General features: G+C 52.2%; 1 protein-coding gene across 1 annotated transcript; it reads left to right on the forward strand.

Annotated features, from left to right (window-relative positions):
• Window positions 1–974: 974 nt before the first annotated feature.
• Window positions 975–4,429, forward strand: PtA15_8A235 (uncharacterized protein; the record flags this gene model as incomplete). The annotated part of the gene is made up of 5 exons (XM_053171643.1): window positions 975–1,025; window positions 1,117–1,395; window positions 1,957–2,235; window positions 2,335–2,551; window positions 4,416–4,429. 5 exons carry the CDS (start codon window positions 975–977, stop codon window positions 4,427–4,429), a joined length of 840 nt encoding a protein of 279 aa, XP_053022886.1.
• Between the last annotated feature and the right edge of the window lie 14,484 nt (window positions 4,430–18,913).

The following is an 18,913-nucleotide window of genomic DNA, read 5'->3' on the forward strand; positions in this document are numbered from 1 at the left end:
CCGGGTTGCAACCTCTGGCCGGTCAAGGGGCGACATGATGGGGGATCGGCATGATCTCCTCATATGCCCCTATCCGCCTGCCAACAACCACCCGTCATTGTTTCAGACAATGGCGACCTCAGACGTGCAACATGCACATACACAACACAGGGTCATGTCACACCCCTGCCCCGCCCCCAAGAGTGCACTTGGGTTGGTTACCTTGGTTCCCTGCCTCAAGACAACAATTCAGCAAATCCGCCGGTCAAACAATCACACAAACCCTGCTTTTGACCACGCAAACACAATGGTTCCCCACAACGGATCAGGTTTGCATGATGCACCGGCCCCCGCTCTGCGTGAACTTGAGAGCTATTCAACTGATGATTGCATTGTGCCCCCCTCCTTTAGAGTTCACCTACACAGAAGGTGTTTATTACTGCAAGCTATGCAGTTTGGCGAGGGGGACAAAGAATTGGTGCCAGCATACCCGCACTCAGGCACATAAACTGAATGTGCAGCGACACAAGGCCATGACCAGGCCACAATCACCCAACCGCGCCGCCCCCGCGGGCGCAGGAAGATAACTCTTGGGGGTTTGTCCTGGGGATTGGTGCCTTGAGGCTGATAATCAATTGGAGACCGCGCGGCCCTCATAGCATCCTACGTGGGGAGACCAAGGGGAAGTGCGTGATATCGAGCAAGAGCTGGACTCTGAGATCAAGCAAGAGCTGGCCCAGGGGCCCTCGCTGAGCCTGCCCAGCCGGGCCCCTTGGACCAGCGGCCCGGGGCCGTGGGGCCCGCGGGCCCGGCTGGGCAGGCTCAGCAAGGGCCCGCAGCGCTGTCCATGCCGCAGCATTAGGGCTAACGTTGCCCTAATGCTGCGGCATAGGGCAAGTGTTCCTTGCCCGGGTTCCAGAAACATCCGCCTGGATCCACCAAGATTCCCACGCCCCCCAGCTCTCCTGGCCGATCCAGTCATCCCATCCCTTGCCATGTCCTTCGACGCAAGCACCGCCACCGGCTCGCTACCCCAGACGATGAATGTAAGCACAGTCCATGATCCATGAGCCTCTTCCTCCCGCCACCCCCCCTCCCCCTCCGTCGGCCTGTTTCCCCCCGCCGTATTAAACCAAGCCCTTGTCCAATGCAGCCAACCAAGGCCGCCCACCGCAAAGACAACGGAACGAGGGCACCCCAGCCTCCCCCCGCGTCGCATTCAACCCATTCCTGCTCTTGAACCCCACCAACCCCAAGGGAGCCTGCAAAGACCCCAATGGGCTCCCAGGTGACCCACTGATCTTGACTCCAACTCAGCAGCTATACGCCGATTTTGGAGTCCAGCCGGTTGCTGAGGATCTATTATTGCGGTATGAATTGACCTCCCCGCTGCCCAAATCCCTCTGCCCTTCTACTGTTAGCCCCCCCCCCCCCCCCCCCCCCTCCCACGGGCCAACCCTTGCTGACGCAACTGATCCCAAGGGGCTGATTGGTCAGATGCCGGAAGCGGACCGATCAGGCTTAGTATTAGCCTTGCTCACCGCTATACTCCAGCACCGAGGAAGCGCGGGCCCCAGCGGACCCCCGGCGCAGGCGCCCATTCCCCTGAGCCACGCTGACTGAGTCCGGATCTTTGAATATCTCCCCACTGTCAAGGTGAGTCCCTGGCCCACATGTGGGCAAGCATTTGAGGATGTAAACTCATGCTCAAGTAAATTCTGCTCAGGGGCGTTGTCCTTGGTCATTCACATACGATGCTCCCGGTCATCTGTTAAGGGTAAAGCTGTAACCCAAATCCCGCACCCTGGGTGTTTTCACGGGTGGTACCACCCGGGTGTCGGTCTACGGGTTGAATCTCTGAGACCACCCAAACACCTGGGTGGTTCGTGCAGCACATACTGGAGGGTCAAGAGCAATTAGGAACAAGCACATTTTCCTCACCTAGAGGCCAAGCCGGACGTCGAGATGCATTCCTAGACCCGCATCAATCCTGAGCCAGCTGTTGGCAAGTGGCCCGGCGGGCCGGCCAGTATCCCATCCAGCAGCCCTACCCGCATCCCGTCCCCCGCCGCCACCGGAGCAGCAACCTTCACCCGTCTTCCCATCAAACGCTACCGGCCCCATGATCCTCCTCCTTTGGAAGAGACGGACCTGACGTGTCGGCCAGCAAAGAAGGCCGCCAAGCCGGTCAAAGCAACCCACATTGTGTCCAAACAACAGCGCCAAAACGTGATTCAAGGCGGCTTTGGAAGCCTGGTGGAGATCCTTTGAGCAGGAAAGTCCCAGTCGGGCATCTCCATTGCCACACCCGACCCGCCTCCGCCTGCCTCCTCATCCACACCAATGTCCGGGTAGAACAACGCCAAGAAGCCTAAGACCAACGGCCGTGGAAGAAGAGGCGAGATCAAGACCGGCGCCAATAAGTCCGTCATCCTCAAACAGGCAGCTGAGTTTGCCGTCTGGATGGCCATCGGTAACTCCGCCCTGTCCTCCAAAATCTCCCGTCTTGAAAACATCCTCCTCAGCCATTGTATCCAGGTTCAGCTTCTCTCTCCTCCTCAAAAGGGCCCCCGTCAGCATGCCATGTCATTCCCTCTCTACCATGCTTGGCCTGCCTGTGCGCTGTGCTCGGTGTTTCCCCCCGTCTCTCTCTCTTTTGCCTGACTGGGGCTTGTTTCTTAATTCTCTGGTTTGCTTTCTCTTCCTCGAGTCTCTCTGTCCATCTCTCTCCACCATCTGCCCCACTCCATCCCGCAGTTGTAACATGTACTAGCGCCTGCCCCCTTTGTTCTTTTTCTTTGTCTGCTCGCATCCCGCTGTTTCTGTTTATTTTTCTTTTTGCATGGTTGTGTGTGGTTGGGTGGGTTCCTTTGCAGAACTTGAAAAAAAAGCCTAAGCACCCGGGTGGTTCGGTCTACACCCGGGTGAACTCGGATACGGGCCTTGGGATGGGAGTGACCCCCCGTCCTGAACCCCGGGTTACACCTTTAGTTAAGGGTAATTTGTGTACACCGGTAGTTTGCATATGCAATATGCATGTACTCGTGGAAGTCTTAGTCAAGGCCGGGTTGAACTTGGAGGAATTTTCTAGATAGCGCTTTCTCGATTGTCTTTGGCCTCGGTTCCATTTGTCTCAGGTCATTTACTCACAATCTCGGTCAAAGTCTTCAAGTCATTGTTGAAAGCTGTTGACAAGAAGTTTCAGCTGTTCAGGTAAAAGATCAAGAATTCAATCAAAACTCAACAAGTCGCTTACAACATTCTTGAATCAAATCGGCTAGATCAACTTCAAGAGAACATCAATTGAGGAGGAGAAATCATCAACACTTTAGGAGTCACAGCGTTTGTGTTTTGTTACTCTTTGTTTTGTGTTTGTAGTTTCAACAACTAAATCGTTATGTTTTCTAGTTTAATTTGTTGTTCTAGTCTTGTTCTTGTTTTACGTTTGTCGTTGATTATTGTTCAGTTCATTTGTAAAGATTGCATCTTTTTCTTAGTCAGTTGTTTCTCTTTCATGACTTTCTTATAAATCCTTTGACTTATTGTTTTTCCATTGCTTATTGTTATTAGTCTTACTACTACTACTGGCTGCAATACAACTACGATTTACAATAAAGAGTACTCGAAACATCTCCACATCATCCCCACCCTCGACGTGTATGCACGGGAGCTTTGGAAGTACTTAATGGGGGCCAGTGCGCGACTATCTGACGGCCAAGTAGATGCGGCTCTGGCCCAAGCGCCTCAACTGAAGGCCCGCTTTGCGTACATCCGCCTGGCCACCATGGCCAACCACTTTGATCTGGCCGCACGATCCATATTGCACTGGGACCAGATCAATGGGCAACTACAAGCCAACCGCCCCCGCAGTGAAGACTGGAACAATGCGTCAGTTGCCCCTCCACCCCCCTTCTCCCCCATCCCTCAAACCTCTGCTGATCTTTGGGTGCCATGCAGGTGGACCCTCCTCGTGGTCCAGAAGGACCATATCCTATTTGGGATGTCCCCGCTTCTGGCCGGCCTGGATCGCGACAACTGCACCTGCCCCACCAATGACGAGGTCAACATCCAGGTCAGACTGATGGCTTGATTCCCCTCCCCTTCTCATTCCTTTCCCCGTCTTATTCCCCCCTTTCCCTCGGCCCCTCCCCCTTGTAAATACCCATAAATATAGTTAGTGAAGTTATGGATGGAATAAGAAAACCCACTTTACCACACATCCCCATGAGACCCCCGTCTGGCGTCCTTTGCCAGACGCTGAATCACGCCCGGCCTCATTTTGAACCTGGTGGCCAAGCGGCCGAGGAAGCGATCCACGCGCCTCCTCTCCCATTCCCCGCGGGCATCACGGAGCTGGTGCATCCAGCCGCGGCCTAACAGCCCTGCCCATCGTCCATCCTGCGGTCGCCGGAGGCGGCTCAGGGGCGGACCGTTAGTCGACAGATGGTAGGGCCTCCCATCGTACCTCAAAGGGCCCTCACCGTCGTCGCCAACCAGCCAAGCCAGGCGGAGCCGTCGCCGCCAGCCAAACGTCCACCCGGGTGATTTGGTGGACGGCAGATTTTCCACGCCTATGCACCACGGCCTCGTCCCCGATGGCGTTGGGATGAGAGCCCACCCGGGGCCCACAAAACCCTCAACAGGCGTGCGGCGATCAGTACTCATCACCGCCATTGCCCCCGCAAGCAGGACGCCAGGCAGGGCGCCTGGCGCTCGCGGGGCCCTGGCGTTTTGAATGCAGACGCAGATACGGCGCCACCCCGCCCAGGGCGTCCGCGAGGCGCCCATCTGGGGCCGCTCGCGAGGCGGCTATGTCCGACGCCTGGCTGGCATTGCATTTTACAGCGCCACCTAGGCGCAATTGACTTGCGAGGCCACGGCGGCGCCAGCGGCGACGATCGGGGGGCGCCCCAATCGTCCCGGTGTGTTGTCAAACATATACGTCGTTTGAAGTGATATCAGGAGCCGCGTAGACAGCAAGCTCATCGCTCAGAGGAATTTGGAAGTTCGTAACGATATACGATTATCTGTTTACGATTATCTGTTAGCCGGTCTCCGCTCGGAGCCTCGATCGGTCCGGCTTGCCTGCGCACTGAAGTTGAGTTGGATTGGAAACCCTCAGCGAATCAACGGCTTCCGTTTCTCCGTTTATCTTATCAGTGGCAAATCCAGCAAGCTCGTCCTACTCGATGGGCTCACTAGATTGTGTTTTCGACTCGTTGCTGTTCACTGGGGATATTGAGTGAAGCGGGACGGAGACAGAAAGTCTCGGGCAATTCTAGAATCAAAGGGTGCTGTTCACGACTAGCCCACTTTTCTTCCTTATGCTCTTATTGACTGGTGTCACCCTTGTACCTTTTTAAGGTGTATATTCTTTTGCTTATCCAAACCACGGGCGCATTATTTTCAAAGGGGTGCCCAGCGGGACTGGGTCAAGTGCCCACAGACGGGCTTGATCTACCATAATGTGCTACATCTTACCAACCAATTGTCACACGTTGAGAATTGTTCCTTACTTTTTGCACAGAAACTTGCGAGGCGACATTGATTTATTCAAATACGTCCATATATTGCTTGTGGGGCTTCAAAACTCGAAGCAGTATGACAAACCAAATTTTATGAAAGGGGGTCGCTGTGTCAGAGGAAACTCAAACTGCGAGTCAAGAGTGTGTCTTTTAAATGCATAAACTTCTGATGTGACTGAAGGCGGAGAGGTATCGATTGATTTATAAGAAGAAAATGCCTTGTTGTGGATTTCTAATGAGAATCCGCAGACCAAGGCCCCCGCAACGTGGATAAGGGAGTTTTCCATAAATCCCTAGTAAGCAAAAGTTGAGGAAGATGTGCCACCTTCCTGAAGTTCAGTGTAATGGGAACAAAAATGTTGCGGTATTGCCTACTTCGATGCTGGTACATATATTTGCGCAGACGGATGCTGTTTGTCTTTACAAAGGATTGCTCGAGGTTCATTCCGGGATCACGTATTCGCACCTGTTGTCGGCCGGTTGAAGCTGGTGAAGATGGCCGAAGTCAGGCAAAGTTACGCGTGAGCTCTTGTGCAATGAGATGGCACTCACACTGTGTGTAGGGTTGTATTTTGGTAAACAACAGAAAGCTAGTCGATCGGCGCCCTCATCCGAGGGTGTTTCACAGGGTTCAAAATAGTGATTGCCCAAGGGACGGCACTTGTTTTCATATCTCACTATTCGATCATCGAGAGAGAAGATGATTAATGAACTTGGTCAATAGACGGCAGGGCTTGACTGCGACCAAGATCAGGAAATGTCACCCACCGTCGTAGTTTGTGTCCAGGTTTCGTTCGTCCAACACCGCTATTCCACAGTAGCAAGAAGTATGTTTCGGTTTGCAATGCAACCTGTACGGCGGCCCCTGAGCTGCAATTGGGACAATGCCAACCGCAGCGAAAAGATGAATTGCAAGCTTGCAGACGTGCATCTTGGGGTGGAGTTCGTAGAATGAAATTTGACAGCTACCAGTGGTTTTGCTTTTTGCTTCAAGTAGTCTAGGACATGGAGATCGGAGATTGATTGTAGGGAGAGAGGGATGGTAGAATCAGAATGCAAGAGCGACATGCCTACATATCTTTAGATATCGAGACTGGCAAATGATTGACCAATGATTTACACTGATCTGTTTGTAAGGTGGGTGTGGCTTGATAAGACCCTTATCTCAACCCCGGCGGCGGGGCAACCGGAGGTTCACCAGGGATGCATGCAACAACGAGAAGTTAAATGTGGAGACAGCGGCTCGGGGACTCGGTGAGATATGGGTGACAGGCTGGAATGAATCCAGCCTAAAGGGGAGTAGTTTGTTCCCCTCTCGATGACCGGCCATCGAAGGCATAGTGAGTTGTTCTTGAAGGCCAGATGCCTCATTGAAGGCAGTGTGTACCCGTGACAATGACCGGCCAGTACCTTTGATCCAGTCTCTAAGAGCAGGTACACACTCCCCTCGATGACCGGAACAGACGGGCCATCGAGGTGTAGTCGGGCAGGCTACAAGGCTATTGAAATGGGCCTGCGGCGGAGCAAAGCTACACGCGGCTAAATGACAAAGCAAAGGACGTCTGGATTTCCAACGACAGAGGATGGATGGTGGAAAAACAGACATACAAGAGAGGCCTTTTTATAAGGGCCGACAATAGAAAAGAAAACCAAACAACAAGAAGAAACCGGTGAATAGTAATTCAACGGTACAGACAATATGGGCGTGTACAGGTCACGCCTGGTCTGAGAAAGGAAGGAAGAAACGGAAAACCAACAACCCCTTGCGTGCAGTACGCAGGGGCTTCGGCACCTCTAACTCCTGGCTCGTGCGGAGCCGGAGCCGGAGCCGGAAAAACCTAACACGCGTACAGCGCGCCCCTAGTATGGGCGCCTGTCGCGTAACCAATTGTAGCACGGCTACAACCACCCCCCCCCTAGACAGGGGCTGCCCCAGCACCTTCCGGGAGCAGCCGGCCGTCAAAACGGACGCGTATCTTCCGCGCCGGCTGAGCCGGGGTAGCAGGAGAATCGGTAACCGACGGGACCGGAGCCTTCCCGGCGCCTTTAACCTTTTTAGCCTTTACCGGCTTAGATAACTTTGCCACCGAAGTGGTCTTCTTAAGCAGGGCCTTGGCCACGCGGGCCTCAGCCTGCCGCTCCCGCTGAGCAATTGCGGGGGGCGTCGCCCACATCCCATTGACCACCAAAGATCGTAGGGACACCGGCTTCAAGCTATTGCCGTTCACGGGCCTCGAGTATTCATCGCCATTTTGGTCGTTAAGAATATAAGCGTTATTTGGCAAAATTGCCTTGATCTCGAAGGGGCCGAACCAACGTGGGCTGCCCTTCGTGTGCTCCTCGTTGCGAAGTTTAACAGACTGGCCCACAACAAGGGCGTCTACATCGCGAGCAAACCTAGTTTTATTATCGAAAGCGGCTTTATTGGCCTCGGCGCGAATGGCAGTATTACCTACGGCCGCCAACCGGAGCTTATTAAGCTCCTCAATCCTGGTAGCTAATTCATGCTCGCCAGGACAGGCCTCATCTGCGGCGACCATGCGTCGCTTATCACCCAGAAGCCGCGGCTTGACGCCGTAAACCAGTTCAAACGGGGAAAACTTGCTACTATCGCTTGCGTGAATCCTGGTGGAAAACAGCGCCGCAGGGAGGAAATCCTCCCAACGCTTGGGGTCGCCGGTGGTATTAAGGCGGAACAGCGCCTTCTCAAGTATACCATTGAACCTCTCACATTTCCCGTTGGTGCGGGGATGATAACCGGAAGTATTTAACTTCTTAACACCCGCCTTGGCCAAGAAACTGGCAAACCCAGCGGACAAAAAATTAGACCCGCGGTCCGTGAGGAACTCGCGAGGCAAACCAAACGGTGTGATTACATGATCAAAAACAGCTTCCGCAATAGCGTCAGCCGTCGCGTTCTTCAAGGGAATGGCTATCGGCCAAGAGGTACAATGATCCACTATGGTCAGTATCCAATTATATCCAGCCTTATAACTCTCCGGCATCTTGATGAAGTCGGAGGACCACCTTTCAAACGGCATCACGGCAGGCAGAGGGGTCTGAAGACCCGTCTCCTGCGACGCGTGCGCACGCTCGTGCACTTGACAAGGCGCACAAGTGGCCACGTAACTTTTAACATCCTCACAGCGCCGAGGCCACCAGCCTCGGCCCCGCAGCACTTGTAGAGTGCAATCGCGGCCTCTATGGCCTAGATCATCGTGGACTGCTCTAAGCAAGTCAAATCGATGTGCCAGAGGAATAAACGGCGAGCGCTCTAGTAGCCCGGGACGCCCCAGATAAATCAGGGTCTCATCGTCCGGGTCATACTCAAACAACTTTCTGTTCTGCTCAGCTCTGATTACGAGCCCCTCAGGGACCCAAGCGGGGATCTCCCTTTTATCATGTAGGTAAGGGATCAGTAGAGGCCAATCGGTCTCATCAAGGACGTCGCCTATCTCGTCAACGAGTGATAGATCACTCCGCCGCGAAAGCGCGTCAGGAACTATGTTATCAGCGCCTTTCTTATAACGGATCTCGATATCCATTTCGGCGAACTCCTCCAACCAGCGGCAAAGCCGTTTGGAAGGAAGTTTTTGGCATTTAAGGTAAACCAAGGACGCGTGGTCAGTGTACACAATAGTAGTGGCGACTGCACCGTCCAAATAAACGTGCCATTTCCGCCAAGCGTGGATAATGGCCAGCAGCTCCCGCTCTTGAGCAGGATAATTGATCTGCGCTTTGTTGAGTTTGCAGCTCTCAAACGCAACTGGGTGTAAACGGTCGTCATCGCCGTACTGTAACAAAACCGCGCCGACGGCAAAGTCAGACGCGTCGGTCTCCATGATGAAAGCCTTCAAAGTATCGGGTGTAAGGAGGATTGGTGTAGACACCAGTGCCTCCTTGAGCAACACGAAAGCCGTGTCGTGGACAGGCAACCAAAGAATCTTCTCGCGTTTCTTGACTCCCCCAGCTGTTAAGCCGTGCAGGGGAGCCGCGATCTTCGCGAAGCTTTTAACGTAACGGCGGTAAAAACCGCATAAACCTAAGAAAGCCCGCACGTCGTAGACTGTTGCAGGGCGCGGCCAAGATTGAATACATTCAATCTTTTCTTTCACCGGCCGGATGGTATTAAAACCAACGACGTGGCCAACATATTGGATCTCACGTAAACCAAAGGAGCATTTGGCTCCGGAGCACTTCAGCTCCTCGTCCTGAAGGACTTGGAGCACCCGCCGCACATGTATAACATGCTTGGCCTCAGATGCCGAGTATACCAGGATATCATCCAGGTAGACCTGGACAAAATCATCGATGAATTCCCGTAATATGTGGGTCATCATGCGCTGAAACGTACTGGGCGCGTTAACTAAGCCAAAAGGCATAACAAGCCACTCGAAGTGGCCATACTTCGTACCAAAAGCAGTTTTGGGCACATCCGCGGGGGCAATCCGCATCTGGTGGAACCCCTGCTGCAAGTCAATAAGTCAATCTTGGAATAGAATCTAGCGCCACGGAGCGCATCAAAACATTCCTGAATCACCGGCAGTGGATGCCTGTCCTTCTTAGTGACAGCGTACACTTGCCGGTAATCAACGCACAAGCGTACCTTCCCAGAGGAAGGATTTTTAACAAAAACAATCGGGGAGGACCATGCCGATGTTGACGGCCGGATAAATCCGGCGTCCTGAAGGCCTGAGAGTCTTTCCTTCAGCGTCCCCAAGAGAGCGGGCGAAAGCTGACGAACCGGCTGGTAGATAGGCGCAGCCGTACCTGTATCTACTAAGTGCTCAATGACGCGCTCGCGTGTTGAGGCTTTAACGATGGGGGAGAAAAGATCGGCGAACTCGGCAGTCAGTGCGCGTAGTTCATCACCCAACTTTCCATCTCCAAACGCAGTGGGCAGCTCGGCCGGCCTCTCGTCGCGCGGTCCCGAAACTCCCTCCGACTCGGTAAGCGCCAGCAGTTTCTCAGCTGCGCCTTCCCAGATACCTCGGCGCCTAAGGTGCTTCGGCAAAATAATCTCATACTCGTCCGTCAGCGGCGCGAGAACAGTCTCCTGGATCAGGGAGATAGCGGGCAAACTCGGCTCGAAAAGAACTACTTTACCGTTTGGGCCCTTCAAACGCCACGAATTGTGTTCCCAATCCGTCGACGCCACATGTGTTGCGATCCAATCACGCCCTAGAATCAAATCGTAGCTAGATAACGGCGCGATCCTACAGACACAAAGAAAGTCCACCTCAGAAAAAGAGAAGTGGATGTTAGCTAACCGGTTATCCTTAATCCTGTCTCCAAAGGCGCCGGCGACGCAGAACGATAAGGGGGAGGAGAAAACAGGGAGTGAGTGAGATGAAATAAAAGAAGAAGACACGTAGGACGATCCGGCGCCCGTGTCGAGAAGGACTCTGGCCAAGTGCCCTTCAATCTCGTGTAGGAAGTCTACACGAATCGTGCTTGATTCAGCCACCGCATTCGCGGCGGCTAGAGGCACGGAACTCAAACTATCATAAACAATGTCGGCGGCGTCCTCAGACAGCTCTACCAAAGTAGTTGTCCCCACGCCTGGGGTATCAACCAAACTCAAAGATGCATCAAACTCAGGGAGGGGTATTTCACCCTGAGGCTCGGCAGGAACTGTGACGGGAGATAGATTTCGGGAAAAGGATGAGGGAGGAGAGGTCCCAGTAACTACAACAGGTGTTGACGGGAGAGACGGTTCCACGTCGACTAAGCTTTTTTCTTCCCCTTATCGGTAGGGGGGTGGGCGGCTTCGTACGCCGCTTGGCGCTCCGTCTTGGGCTCTTTGCAGTCCGCAAGAAGGTGATCCTTCGACCGACAGTTGTAGCAATACAGCTTCTTTTTGCCAACCTTGTCGCCTCCACCTTTGGTTTGACGCTTGCCGGAACCGGAACCAGAACTTGCCGTCGAAGTCGAAGCTAAGGCGGCGTCGCCACGGTACGCACTGTCGTACTCCATGGCCGTAACAACAACCTGGTCCAAATCCAACGGGGTACGTTGGACCTGGCAGCGGGTGATCTCTTCGAAAACCCGTTTTGCGAGCCCCTTTGTCAGACAATTGACGAAAGAAGTGATCGCATCGAAAGGATAGCCGTGCGACTTCGCGCGGGACATCCAAGCACGATACCTAGCGTAGAACGCTTGGAGGGTCTCGTTGGGGCCCTGCTTCAACGCGCCGAGCTCCCTAGCTAGTGCCGCTGGACTGGTACCCAGCGTGTCAGCCTTAGAGTCATCACAGCTGACCTAAAAGCTGCCTGTTCTACCTTTGTTACATATAAATTACTTTATATCTTTTTCATCTTAAGAGATAACCTTGTTTTGACTTCATATTCTGTTTCCTCATGCAATTTTAACCCTAGTTACAACTTATTAATTCATTGTAACTATACTCCTTCCCTGAGTTATTGAGTTGTGGCGCGCTTGCGCAGTTGTGACGTGTCAGCGCTACCAGGCGCGCCAAACCACATGTACATATGTAAATTACATAAGCAAACTGTGAAAAATTTCGTAGCCAGGATCCCCCTTGCCTGAGGCGGATCTACAGACTTCAGCACACCAGAACCACCACCCAGATAACTCCAGGATCACCACCAAAGAGCCTACTATACTCCCAGTATACCTACCGTCACAGGCGCCTAGGATATTGACAGTAAGTAACCTCTTTCACTGAACCTTGTTTATCTCAGAGGTACAACTCTGTGTCTTGCTTGATCTGCTCTTTCTTCTGGTTTTGCCTCCTTGATCACAGGGCTGTCCCTCCAAATCTACAGGCCTTTGCCTCTATCTTGATCACAGGGCTGTCCCTTATTATCACTTGGCCTTTGCCACAAATCTAGGTTGCAAGGCTGTCCCTCAGGTTTCCCATTAAGAACCTTGACTGTCCAGAGAGAAGTCTAAAAAACTGTGGCTGGTTTAAACTTATCTAATCCAGATACCCTCCTGAGAGGAAGCTGTAGCACTTCTAGCACAGATAAGCAGCACTCTTCAGAAGAGTAGCATTGCCAGTGGACGTGCATTCCCACTAGAATAACCTAGTACTTCTCTTCTTCCTTATCCTGCTTGGTTTCCCTTTCTCTTTCTCTTTTTCTCTTATAGTTGTAGTTTCTTTATCCCAAGAAATCCAACCATTGCCCCCCCATTTCTTGTGTCCTGTGGTCACTATAGAGACCCAGGCTCACACAGCGGGCTTAAACGAACCAACCAGTGCTTGAATTCGTCCCAATTCTTGGGGCGAGTTCCGGCGAGGGCGGCGTCGCAGTAATCATCTGAGGCCTTACCGCCCAAACGGAGGCCGCCGACCTTGTGCCATATGGCGGGGTGGGCGCTGCGATCATTGAGGTGTACTGCCAACCTGCTAAGCCAGGTCACGGCATCATCGCCCGGTTGCCCCTTGAACTTTGGGTGTTCTTCGGGCCAGTACTTGAGGACTTTCAACGGATCCTCCTCGTACACCGTCTTTAACGGCTCCGCGTCGACAGGCGGGGCTGGACCAAAGCAATTGGAATCCGCCGGTTCCTTCTTTACAGGTCCGTCAAGATTCATCTGCCCAACAAAATGGGTCAACATCTTAACAACGTCACTACTATTCGTTGTAGTGTGACTTACAGCATCGTTGTCGTATCCAATGAGATCCTCCTGGCATTGAGGGAGGTCTTGGTGGTTATCGTACCACAAACGCTCGGCTGGGTTCATCGCCTCGACCTCGCGTTTCGAGTATTGGGCGCCATCCTGCGGGGGTTGAGGGACAACCTCGCCGCCAACGGTAGGAAGAGGTTGCTTCCCACCTGGGGGACTGTGACCAACGGGCATCTAATCGCGGACAGAAACGAAAACAAAAGAAGAATTTTGACACGTCAGTGACCGTGAAGAAAAAACACCAGACGAATGCGCGCACAGCACGCCAAGCAGGACCCTGCCCCAGAGGACCAGTCGACAAGAGACTGGGAACTCCAACTGAGGCAACCGTGACCCAGACCAAACCAAAGAAATGTCTAATCTTACGTTTTTTTTTTATTTGCCGAAGCGCGAAGAAAAGACTACGAGTTAAAAGGTTGTTTGATTGGTATTTATAGGGAAAGCGGTGCCGAAAGTGGAGTCGAAAAACGTTGGAACGTAAAAAGGAACTCGCTACCACTTGTAGTCGGGCAGGCTACAAGGCTATTGAAATGGGCCTGCGGCGGAGCAAAGCTACACGCGGCTAAATGACAAAGCAAAGGACGTCTGGATTTCCAACGACAGAGGATGGATGGTGGAAAAACAGACATACAAGAGAGGCCTTTTTATAAGGGCCGACAATAGAAAAGAAAACCAAACAACAAGAAGAAACCGGTGAATAGTAATTCAACGGTACAGACAATATGGGCGTGTACAGGTCACGCCTGGTCTGAGAAAGGAAGGAAGAAACGGAAAACCAACAACCCCTTGCGTGCAGTACGCAGGGGCTTCGGCACCTCTAACTCCTGGCTCGTGCGGAGCCGGAGCCGGAGCCGGAAAAACCTAACACGCGTACAGCGCGCCCCTAGTATGGGCGCCTGTCGTGTAACCAATTGTAGCACGGCTACAGAGGGGAGTGTGTACCTTTGATGGCCGGCTAACTTGACACAAGTCCCCCCTGGTGGGAGGCTTGCTGTGGCTGGCCGTTTCTTGTACATATTTTGGTGAATTTTAAATTGTGTTTTTTTTGTTTTTAGGATTGAAAATCCTTCCTTTGTCTGCCAGCCTGCTACGGAGAGCCCTCCGGGCGGGGTCCCCCGGACCCTCCGTTCGAGAGGCTTAGTTAAGCTAGGATGGCCGGCTATCGAGTAGAGTGCGTTGCTCTTCATCACCTGTACAAGCGCCGGCCATTAAGATGGCATTTTGCACTCCTCTCGATGGCCGGATGTACAAGAAATTAGATGGTACACACCCAACATCAAGAGATGACCGGTACGGACCAGCTACCCGGCCATCAAGCGATATGTTGACCTATATGTAGATGAGCGGTACAACCAGCCACGGGTGTGAACTATTGCCCCTCATGGCCGTATTTATAAGGACTCAGGGCTATACAACGATAGCACGATGTGGTAAGCTCTCCACACGTCCGGGTCCGGTCTCCTAATCTCGATGATAATTGCAAGATAAACACTAACCTATACAACGATAGCACAATGTGGTAAGCTCTCCACACGTCCGGGTCCGGTCTCCTAATCTCGATGAGGAAAGAGAATAGGAGCCGGGCCGGGCTACCGCATATAGTTTACATACAAGGTTAGGTTTTGGGGACAAGCGGTCTCATGCTACTAGGTTTGGCTGACGGATAAGTACATAGTATGGACATGTACTATGCAATCTTGACCAGTCGTCTAACAGTATTGCCTGGACATCAAGAGCAGTCTGACCTACACAGTGGGTCAAAGTTGACATCCAGATGGCATCCTTCAGGACGTCCCCCTGGCCCCCCACGGCGGGGACGCCCTGGCGATGCATCTGGAAAGTTGCCCTGAAGGCGGCCAACCAGGGTGGCATGACACCGCCTGTGGGACTCCATATACATAATGACGTCCTGACTGCGGGGACGCCCTCAGGACGCCACATAACGGCGTCCTACAAGCGGGCGCGCCCTTGGGATGCATCTGGAAGGTTGTGCTGAAGGCGTCCACCCAGGGCGACATGCTCACGCCTGTGGGACGCCATATTCGGTGTCCCTGAGAGGGTTGGCTGGTGGTAGTTAGTTCCTTGCGGGGACCCCCTCACGGCCAACATTTGGCTAGGCTCATGTCGTCTGGGGGATGCCTGCCTTGGGTGGCCTGAGTTACTCTTGTGGCCGTTGGTCTGAAGGTCGCCGGGGCATCACTTGGGGCCGCCTGGGGCTCGCTCGGCCAGACGCCGGGCTGACCGCAAGAGGGGCTCCGGACGGGCCGCCTGCGGGCGCCAGTGGGATCCCCTAGTGGTGTCGGAGGATAAATGGCAAAGGGCAGGATTGGGGCTGCCCGGGGGCGTTCAATGGGATGCCAGTTCCTCGATGATGTGGGCGGGCCGGCAGCTACATAGGCGACCCCTAAACATCTGAGGTGTTACGGCTGCGAGGGCGTCCACTTTGTCGCTTGTGGGGCAGACATATTAGGGGGGTTCAAAATTGAAACCCAGGTCTCCAGGAGGTTGCGCAGGTCCCAAATTCCAGGAAAAAAAATCCCCCGCCAAAAATGTGTTTCTGGTGATTGAATTTTGAATGCCGTAAGTTGTCCAAATGCTCCTGGACTTGGATTCCTGCGCCCCACGTAATGGGCTTCAGGAAGTACCCCTCCCACAATTGGGGGCCCAAGGGTGCTCCATATATCACCTAGGCACACCCTGTCACAGCTTTCAACCACAAGTGGGCCCCATTCCAAACATCCGAGAAGATTCATTGTCATCAGACTGGAATCCCAACAACAAGGAGGAAGCCTTGGACGACAATGGCAATGGACAAAAAGCTCAATAAGCTGTACTTGCTAGAGACCCCGCCTGGTTGGTGTTGAGGTCCTCAACAAGCTACCAAGCCTTAACTAAGTTGGCCATGATGAGCAGCACCGGTGGTTCTGCGGAGGGTGTTACACAGGCTGGGCCCTGGAGGCAAGAGTCATTGCTGAAGGCCTTGGGAGCCTTGCAGCCTCCAATACTTTGCATTGAATTGCATTTTCTTGGAAGGCCAATGTGATATGCATTGTTCAAAAGCGCATTGCAATACAGGCTTCTCCTTGGATGTGAATCTGTTTAACCAACACAATGCCAATAGATGCAATGTGAAGTCTCGCAGGTTTCTGGAAAGCGGAGATATGCAAGAGAACTAAGTTGGGGGATGTATTGATGGGCACAAGGCTGTCTTTTATAGGCAAGAGGTCTACAAGGTAGCATAGTGAGAAGGCCGAGTAGTACGAGAGGCAAGGAATATGTCCCATTGGATGGGACGGTACAAGATGTGGGAAAGAGACGGGTAAGGGCAAGATGGATAGCCGGACTTGTAGAAGTCCGGTCATAACTATATGACTAATATAAAAGCTCAAGATATGTAAGAGGCGAGAGCGCCGAATAGAGCAAGGAGATATAACCTAGATGATAGAGAGAGATGCCGGTCTTGGCTAAGACCGGCTCTGTAGATACAAGGAAGAATTGCCAAGAGAGGCGGAATAAGGGTGAGAGTCCAAGAGCGGACAGAAGAGAGGCCATCAGATGGCCAAAAATACAGTACCGGGAAAGGGAAGAACAGGTAGGTCTTCACAGCAATACCAATATTTATTGGTCTATCTGCGCATATATTGGTTGCATTGTATTGCATTGTCTCTACAATGTGATGCAAGCTTTTCTCACCCGCTGTATCAATAGAGCAATGCCATGCATCAATTTTGCAATCCAATACAGCAGATGAGCAATCCCCAACAATGAAATTGCATTTTATCGCACCTTTTTCACTGTTGATGGTGGATTGGATGGTGGATGTGGAGGTGGCCAATGCAAGATATGTATGTATGTCTATTTGGGGGGCACAGTTGAGGAGACAGCCGGGAGGGGTCAGGTGTGCAAAAACATGTTGATGCAAGTTGTTTCCTGTCATTTTGGCCTGATTACTGGACCTGGAACAACCCTCCTGGAGCCTCTTGCTAATCAGGCCCCCAGTGTCAGCCTTAGAGTCATCACAGCTGACCTAAAAGCTGCCTGTTCTACCTTTGTTACATATAAATTACTTTATATCCTTTTCATCTTAAGAGATAACCTTGTTTTTACTTCATATTCTGTTTCCTCACGTAATTTTAACCCTAGTTACAACTTACCAACTCTTTGTAACTATACTCCTTCCCTGAGTTATTGAGTTGTGGCGCGCATGCGCAGTTGTGATGTGTCAGCGCTACCAGGCACGCCAAACCACATGTACATATGTAAATTAAATAAGCAAACTGTGAAAAATTTCGTAGTCTGGATCCCCCTTGCCTGAGGCGGATCCACAGACTTCAGCACACCAGAACCACCCCCCAGATAACCCCAGGATCACCACCAAAGAGATTACTATACTCCCAGTATACCTACCGTCACAGGCGCCTAGGATATTGACAGTAAGTAACCTCTTTCACTGAACCTTGTTTATCTCAGAGGTACAACTCTGTGTCTTGCTTGATCTTCTCTTTCTGCTGGTTCTACCTTCTTCTTGATCACAGGGCTGTCCCTCCAAATCTACTGGCCTTTGCCTCCATCTTGATCACAGGGCTGTCCCTCCAATTCTACTGGCCTTTGCCTCAAATCTAGGTTAAAGGGCTTTCCCTTAGGTTTCCCTTTAAGAACCTTGACTATCCAGAAGGAAGCTAAAAAATTGTGGCTGGATTAAACTTATCTAATCCAGATACCCTCCTGAGAGGAAGCTGTAGCACTTCTTAGCACAGATTAGCAGCACTCTTCTGAAGAGTAGCATTGCCAGTGGACGTGCATTCCCACTAGAATAACCTAGTACTACTCTTCATCTTGATCTTGCTCTGTTTTCTTTTTCTCTCTTTCTCTCTTTCTCTTATAGTTGTATTGTCTTTATCCCAAGAAATCCAACTATTGCCCCACCATTTCTTGTGTCCTGCTGTCACTATAGAGACTCAGGCTCACACCCAGGTCCACAGGAGAGCTGCCAGGTCCAATTTTATTCCTGGATTTTTGGACCTGGACAGCTTCCTGGATCAATTTTGAACCCCCCCATTATTAGGGGGTTTCAAACCACCTCCAGGAAGTCGTCCAGGTCGCACTTTCCAGGAAAAAAACACCTCCTGGAACGTCTCCTGCGGACCTGGATTCCTGACCGGCAAGACCCTCCAGGAGGTCCAGGAAATCAAGAAAAACGAGTCCAAAACAAAGAAAGAATACCATCTTACCTTAGCCCCAAACAGAACTGAACCCCCGGGAATTTTTCTTGCCATCTTCCCACCACAAGGTCATTGGGAGGACTCAAACCCTCTCGATGACCGGTCTGACAGGTCATCTCAAGGACTCAAGGTGCTTGATGACCAGTGTTTGTACTGGTCATTGAGATGAATCAAGCTTCTTGATGACCGTCCTGACCGGTCATTGAGAGAACTCAAGCTCCTCAATGACCAGTCTGGACGGTTGTTCTCAATGACCAGTACAAACTGGTCATCAAGAATGAGGACTCAAACCCTCTTGATGTGATCCGTCATCTTGAGGACTCAAGTCGCTTGATGACCAGTACAAACTGGCCATCAAGATGACACAAGCTTCTTGATGACCGCAATAACTCAAGATCACCTCCCAATTCCCGGTACGAACCGGTCAGCAAGAGGACTTAAGCTGCTCAATGACCAGTACAGACTGGTTTTCAAGATGACTCAAAGCTTCTCAATGGCTGGTTTTAGCTTCCACAAGGTGGTGCAATTGTTGGC

Source organism: Puccinia triticina, chromosome 8A, assembly GCF_026914185.1.
Source record: "Puccinia triticina chromosome 8A, complete sequence".
NCBI lineage: Eukaryota > Fungi > Basidiomycota > Pucciniomycetes > Pucciniales > Pucciniaceae > Puccinia > Puccinia triticina.